General features: G+C 37.8%; 1 protein-coding gene across 1 annotated transcript; it reads right to left on the bottom strand.

The window, feature by feature from the left end:
- Positions 1-2,701: 2,701 nt before the first annotated feature.
- On the bottom strand, positions 2,702-6,839 carry LOC311066416 (E3 ubiquitin-protein ligase TRIM69-like; the record flags this gene model as incomplete). The annotated part of the gene is made up of 4 exons (XM_084087602.1): positions 2,702-3,756; positions 6,498-6,616; positions 6,698-6,720; positions 6,798-6,839. 4 exons carry the CDS (start codon positions 6,837-6,839, stop codon positions 3,230-3,232), a joined length of 711 nt encoding a protein of 236 aa, XP_083943728.1. The 3' UTR covers positions 2,702-3,229.
- Positions 6,840-8,436: the final 1,597 nt, after the last annotated feature.

Genomic DNA, 8,436 nt, shown 5'->3' with positions numbered 1-8,436 from the left:
TATATGTTTATGCTATTATTTCTTCAAAACAATACATTACAAATAAAGAACAAAGATCATTTAAGACTCCATTCCGCTTCATGTAAGATATCTGCACGAACAAACAACAGGATGAAGTGATGCTGTTAAATAGAAACATGATACTCCACCCAATGTGTTCATCCGAGACATTTAAAGGCACACTATGTAGAAATTGTATTTTTGTCAAACAGCGACCCCTAGAGTCACTATGGAATACTTGCACTGTTGTAAATACACCTCACAACATAGTCCTGCACGGGTTCGGGTACCCGCGGGACCTCCCAGGATCTATACCTACTTTCACTTTTAAAAATTCACCATAACCGCGCGCACGATCTGCTTGCAGTCGTCGAGATGGATGCTGAGGAGTTGAAGAAAATAATAGCTAGTGGAGATTGTAAAGTTGTCGACAATACGTCATCAAAAATCAAGTCCAGTGTGTTGGAGAAATCTGGAGTTATCTGAAGAAAAATTGTGAAAGGCTTTGCTGCATTTTCGTGTTGGATAGCCGCAAATGTGGAACTTCATCGCTGAGGAAGCACAGATAACTGTGGTAACAAACCAAGCAGTTCTGTCGAACAATATTCTTCAAATTTAACACTAAGTATGTGTGGTGTTCAGGGTGTGTTTGAACCCACAATTGTCAGATGTAGGCTAGACGAAATTGCGTGGCAGATAGTGTTGTAGCCGCGTCTGTTCGATTGGTAAAATGTTATAAGGCTACTCAGTTTTGTGGTAACGTGAGCCATGTTCTTCATGTACCGGCCTTTTGACAGCTTCGGCTGAAGTTGTCCTTGTGTCAATTGTCGTGTAATAACTTCTGTATGACCTGGCAATAAACATTTTTGTAAGTGTGTCTATAATGTGATTGGCTAAACTGATTTTATTTCGGGTGCGGGTTGTGTGCTCGGTTCTGTTTTAAGCGAGTCGGGTCGGGTGCAGATTTTAATTAGTCCTGCTGTCGGGAAACGGGTCGGATGCGGTTTTAAGCACTGCGGGTACGGGCGGGTGCGGGTTTACAAAATCGGACCCGTGCAGGACTCTGCCTCACAACACCTGAGTTCAGCTGGCAAACTAGCTCATGTGGCAAGCTAGGCAATAAAACATAACGCAAAAACACATAAGAGAAACGAGTGTTTGTTAGCAAGTCTGCTAACAGATCTGATAATCAAAGCTAGCTAGACATATGTGGAAATTATTGGACTGGAAATTAAAACCTTTTTTTACATATTTACAAAACTTTCCGCTTGTTTAAGTCACGTAGCCCCCGAACATTCAAAGAGAAACATGAGAGGAAGTTGATATATATATATATATATAAAGAAGGGTGAAATCTGCAGCCCGGAAGTTGTCCGTTGGTCACAAACTCTTTAGTCCATTCTGTGGAAAGCCGTTTTAACATTTAATCCTTAAAATGTACAATCGTTTTAGGCACTAATATCTATAATACTGGAATACAGAAATACTTTACAGACAATATGTTAGAAAAAATACATAGATGGAATAATTCTTCTGCTTATTATCTGGTGAGTCGACTAAAGTGTCAAAGTGGATTTACATCGAATATTAGATTTAGGTTTCCAGTAAAGATTGTTTGCAAAAAAAGGTTTAGTGCATCAAAATGTTTATCGACATGGAAATGACAATTATCGATAATTTATTGATTATCGATCATCAAATCTTTTTCCATTTAATTTCAGATGTTGCGAAAAACTAGTTTGGAAACACTTTTTATTAAAGCAAATAAATATGGCGTCACATGACAGAAGCTGTATTTGTTGATCCCGTTATAAAGCACTGTTAAAAAGGTTCATAATATTCATATAATTCAATTGTATATTAAATTATTTTATCACTATTGGTAAGAATAATACATGTTACCTCTCACACATCATTCTTCCTTATTTTTGTAATTTTGTCTGTTTTTTATAATCTAAAAAAAGTTAAAGTCCGCGTGAACCGGAAGTTGCAAACGACTTTTCTCCAGTGTTGTGACGTATTTCCCAGTGAAAAGGAATATTGAACAGAGGGCAGGGTTTTACTCTAGCGCTCCTCCTCTCCATCTCTCGCTCATAACAGACTAACGGTTTGAGGGGAGTGGTTAAGCGTTTTCCAACCCAAGTCCTCAAACCTACGTCATCAGGGAAGGTCCTCCAATGCAGAGGGGAGGGGCATTTTCAGATTTTGATTAAAGATTATGAAGCCAAAAATTTTGTTTGTGTGGATTGACTTGCATGGATGAATTGTTCACCACAAAACGATCAATTTAGGCCAACAAAGTAAATATGGTCAATTTTGATTTCATGTGGACTTTAAGCAGAAAAATATCCTAATAGCTGCACCCGTTTCTGAATATTGCTGGATCAAGTATTGATCTAAATAGTCTTTATAATGAAGTACAAAAAAATCATAAAAAATAATTGTTTGTATACAATTTAATAATATATAATAACGTGTTGTTTGAAATGGATGAGGAAAACAGCGCCTTAAAAATCTCTGCCGCTCGTCAAAACTACAGATGTGCGTCTGTCAAACGAAGGAAGACTGAAGGAGTTTCCAATAAAGGCAGAAAGAAAGGTAAAATAAACATGTTACGTCTGTAAAGTATTGTTTCCATGACTTAAACCCTAATTATCATCCCAAACATTTAATCTTTCACTCTGAGCATTAAATCACATAATCACATATTATTTATTTATTTAAAACACAAGATTATCAGCAAGAACCTTTTACATCCATTAATTCCAATGAACAAATGATCATTTCTCCTCTATAACTGAAATAATTATTCATTTAGTCTCATGTTGAACAAACACTGAGAATGTGCAGAATTTACTGCTTCAGTGATTTGATGTAATACAATAAAAAAATATGGTATATAATCATTATATAATTATGATGCAAAAAAGTTAAGAAATTAATAAACACACATTGACTGAAATAATCGGGTAAATGTCAATTATCCTGAAAACATGAATGCTAAAACGGTCTCTAATCGTCTAATTGTGTGAAGTGGAATATAAATGAAAACTTCTTGTTTATTGATCTGAGTGTTGCTGTAGTGCTGGATATCAGTCATGTGATCATCATGGCCCAATCACAGCCACCGTACTGATATTCAGATCAACAGCACTCTTACTCATGTGATATGGATTAAATATTGAAAACATGATGAAAGCTGGAAGATCCAGATCTACAGGAGTGACGTTTACTGACTATTGACCGGTAAGATCCTCAGAGAGTCATAACACCAGAAGAATGGAAAGAGTGTGTGAGTGAAGGTGGTTGTGAATGTGTGTAGATGTGTGTTAGTTACAGGATCAGAGAACGACACCGTTCCTCCGTCATAGTCCAGATTCACTCTCACACGATCAAGCTTCTGTTCAACACGAAAACCAGAATCTATAGCGCACTGATTATGATGATACCACACACTCCAGACATCAGTGTCGAAGAAATCAGTGTTCCCTTTATAATCAATGCCGAAGAAAAAATATCCCTTCCTCTGGTCCTCTGAAGTTACTCCAAGACTCCAGTCTGAACTCTCTTTAACCTCCACATCCCAGCAGTGTGTCCCTGAGTTAAAACCCTCTGAACCCAGAACCCAGAGAGTCCGGTCAAATCTCTCTGGATTATCAGGAAGAGGTTGATAGTTCCTGCTGTTTCTCACACTGGTCAGATCATCAGACAGGACGAGACGTGGATGAGCCGTGTTTGGATCCAGAATCACAGGAGCTGATGAGACACAATCAACAGATGCTTTTATTCTGATCTTCATATAATGATCAAGAGTGAACCCAACACAGATTATTATGAATTATGACACTCGTCCTGTTGATCAAACACATTTTCCTCTGATCACTGTCAGTGCTGTTATTAGTTTCACACTCGTTTTTATCATCAGCATTTAACGGCATCAACTACAAACATTAAATATGAGATTCAGACATTTGTGTCCATCAAGAGAAACTGATACTTTGGGAAAGTTAAATAACAATAAATCACGGAGATCTGTTGAGATTTATGCTGTAGATGAAGAACTGTAAGTGTGTGTCTGATCTTCAGCATCTGATCATCTTCATTTTATTGGCTCTTATAGTCTGTGTTTTGTTTTAAATTAGTTTATTATGACTGTCTGTTGTGTTTGACTTACAATCATGAATCACCTTCAACACTTCCTAGCCACGCCCTAGCAACCATTGTCGAGCACCCTAGCAACCCAAATCCAAAGAGGGATATCTTGTAATCTGAATGTCATAGAGGAGTTGCGGTTGGTTTATATCATTCATACTGGCAAACAGCCTTTGAAGTAACATCATTGGCAGCTGCCAAGCCACTCCCTAGCAACTAAACAGAGTACCCTAGCAACTGTTCAGCAAGACCTATAACTCTGCACCAGAACATCGTAGAGACATGGTGGTTGGCTCCTTTGACTAATGCTAGCAAACAGAACATGCTACACATGCTAGCAGTGAATAGCTACATGTTAATAGCAATTAGTTAAGTGTTAAAACTTCAAAAATGCTAACTAAAACACAGAAGCATGCCAATCATGTTAGCACAATGCTAACAACATGTTGATTATGCTAACATCATGTTAGCATCTTGCTAAAACACGCAAGCAGCATGGTAACATCTATCTATCTATATGTCAATCTATCTATCTATCTATCTATCTATCTATATGTCAATCTATCTATCTATCTATATGTCAATCTATCTATCTATCTATCTATATGTCAATCTATCTATGTCAATCTATCTATCTATCTATCTATCTATCTATCTATCTATCTATATGTCAATCTATCTATCTATCTATCTATCTATCTATCTATCTATCTATCTATCTATATGTCAATCTATCTATCTATCTATCTATCTATCTATCTATATGTCAATCTATCTATCTATGTCAATCTATCTATCTATCTATCTATCTATCTATCTATCTATCTATCTATCTATCTATATGTCAATCTATCTACCTATCTATCTACCTATCTATCTATCTATATCTATCTATCTATTAGGACTGAAAAATTAATCGCAATTTACATGTAATCGCACTTAAATCGAGATGGCTTATCGTGATTTTAAAATTGCAAAGGCTGCGATTTTTTTTGTTTGCGCAGTTTGTCATTGATGTACGGCTCTGTAAACGCTGCTCCATCTGAAAGCACTGTGAGTTTCAGTCTCTTATAACGTGCATTTGAAAAAACAACACGTGTCAAACATCTTTCCAAAACATGAGAAGCATTTATGAACATCTTGTCCAACATCAGACAACATTTAATAACATGCATTTACTCCAAACTCACTTCATAATGACAGTTGAGCTCCTCCTTCTGTGAGATGATGTGCTTCTTACACAGAATAAGGCAGTCATGTATTTATAAGTCATGTTTAATCAAAGCGTTTCAATCTTCTGTTTATTACATAGACAGTAAAAGAAATGGACACAGCGACCCCATTGGATTCAATGGAGAAAAGTGAAGTCAATTAGAAGCTCTTCTTCCTGATGGCTGAGCGACTGCGCAGACTCAAACTGAGCTCAACGACGTAGATGTGACGTGAGCAACCCGTCTGTCTTCTAGTAGCTGTGCCGAGAGAAATCTGAATCATTCCCTTCCGAATCTTGCAGAGACGGAGAGTGTGAGTAGGAGCTGTCCATGAGCTGGAGCAGGAGACACTTTTGCTAAGTATTCTGATTAATTATTTTGTCATTTTGCCTCCACGTCCCCCCGATTGCCCACGAGCTTCTCCTCCTGTCCATACGGTAATCTCTCTACTGTGCGAGAGAGTCGCGTGGTTATGACGCAATCATTAGCCTATTTTTACAAAAACTGCATCTACGGGGCCATAACGTAAGATACAAGGTAATGGAGCCTTTTATACATTTTCATGTTTCTTTAGAAATAAATAATGGACAAATGGAGTCTTTAAACGCCTCAGATGTAAAGTTATTCACTGTCAAAGTGACGCCAAAATGAATGGGAGTCAATGGAATGCTAACAGCAGGAGATGGTCTGCTAATCAATGGCGGCGCCCGGGGAAGCTTCAGTTTCCGGCTGATAGATTACCCCCTTGGTTTATTCAGTTACAGCGATAGGGATTTCCTGGAATGATGCGCATTATTGTACTTCTGCGGCGGGGCATATTTATCGTGTTTGCATGAGAGCGCCCTCTGGCAGTATTTACTACCAATCAGCCGCACTCCACTGACAAGCTGCGCATAAAATAATCGCAGCCTTTGCCAAATCACGTGCGGTTTTATTGCGATTAATCGTGCAGCCCTAGTATTTATCTATATGTCCATCTATCTATCTATCTATCTATCTGTCTGTCTGTCTGTCTGTCTGTCTATCTATCTATCTATCTATCTATCTATCTATCTATCTATCTCTGTCATGAAGAGCCTCTAACTCTCCACCCATCCATCATGTCCAGCTCAGATCTCCTGCTGTCAGACTCACTGTTTTGGACGATGTCCTGCATCTTCTTCCAGACTCTGAACGGCAGGTTGCCCAAGTATCGTGGCACATGAATCAAAGCTCCAGAAGCCATCTGTGGATCCGGCTGTGAGCTCTGGACTCTGGAAGAACATTCAGGAGTCAGAACTGCAGTGGCTTTGGATCAGAACCAGAGAGACCAGAGACAGGAGCAGATCACTCACCTTTCCATTGAGACTGGAAACTCCTGCAGAACAAACACACCATTTATCATCAAGAACTCAATCAATCATCAATCAATCAACCAATGATCTGAAATCAGACCTTCAGAAAGCAGACGTCATTGGCTTTCATCATCTCCTCCATGTCTTTGATTGTGTGTGAAAGAGCTGAGATGTGTGTGTTCATCTCCTCCAGCTTCTCCTTCATCCTCTGCTTCTTCTGCTCCTCTTCCTCCCTCAGTGCAGTGACTGTAGCTTCTTCTTCATCTCTGAGAAACTGATGAAGCTTCTCAAACTGCTGTTTAATCTGACGCTCTGTGTGCTCAGCTTGAGACTGAAATCAAAGCACATTCACTTCAATCATCTCAATCGACACACATCATTAATATCCAAGATTAACTCGGATACCCGACATAAAACGGACCCAGAAGCAGATTGCTGCTAGTCATTTACAGAAATAATAAACTGGAATCTATTATATCAAATCATAACTGTATATAGTGATCCAACAGCTGTAATGAAAATGACTCTCGTTTCTGTTTCCTCACCTTGATGTGTTGAACTGTTTTCTCAAACTCTGCTTTCAGTTTTTCATTGTGTTGAAGTTTCTCCTGTAAGGACTTCAGTGCTGTATTGAGCTCCTCCTAGAATTGAACAAAAATACATTAAAACACCAGATTACAGTGAAGAGAAGACAATACAGTGATATGATCATATAATGCAGTGAAAAAGTATTTGCCCCCATCTCATACTAAAATGATTTAGAAATTAAAACCTAACATAAAACAAAGGCAACCTGAGTAAACACAAAGTACAGTTTATAAATGACAATCTTATTTATTGAAACAAAAAAAGTTCTCCAATACCAACTGGGCCGGCGTGAAAATGTATTTGCCCCCGTAGTTATTACAGTTTTTCTCAGTCGCTTTGGTGCATTTCTCACATCACTATTTACATTTGCACAACAGTTAATGCAGTTCTCAAAACAATTAGTACAAACTGCAAAACCTAGTTGATAACCTGCAAAAGCATGTCACTTGCTCAAAATGGAGAGCTCATTCCTCAAACGCAAGTATTCATGTCAATGACAGTGTCAGTGTCATCAAGATGAAAAGTCCTGACACCATCGTTTATGAACAAGATAGTCAAATGGCTTTGACATGTTTTCATTATGACAGTTTTACTCTGTAAAATGTTTTCCAATGCAAAAAAAAGTCAGATCTTGGTGACACAGAAAATGCTCAAGACAGCACTATATACTATTTGCACAGCCATTTGAAAAATACAGTAAAGTTACACATTACTGTATTTAGTGAGGTAACTGAGTACAAGACACTGAATATGTATGTTTCACATTTTTACTGCATATGCTCTTTGCAATTCTAATTTGTTCACAACATTGTGCAAAAGAAAAAAATACACCCTTATTTACAACAAACATAAACGCCCTTTGGGTAGAGCTGAGCACAACTGTACACAATATTGCAGAACATATTGGAACTGAACATACAACATACATAGTACTGTAATCATTCATGCACATCCAGACGTTCCTCATCAGTGAAAGCTGAGATTCAGCTGAGAGAAATTGTTCAATTCAGGAAAAAAAAAAAGATTTAAAAAAATGTGTAAAACTTGCTTGACAGATTTTGACAACTAGTTCAACATTTTTGTATGTAATGACTCAAGCAATGAAATGAGGACTATTAGTTTTATATGGAATGACTATTCAGCATTCACAA

Source organism: Abramis brama, assembly GCF_963993115.1.
Source record: "Abramis brama genome assembly, chromosome: 16".
In the NCBI taxonomy this organism is placed as follows: Eukaryota; Metazoa; Chordata; class Actinopteri; order Cypriniformes; family Leuciscidae; genus Abramis; species Abramis brama.
Note: the sequence above shows the minus strand (reverse complement) of the source record. Positions and strands in the feature narration are given on the sequence as shown.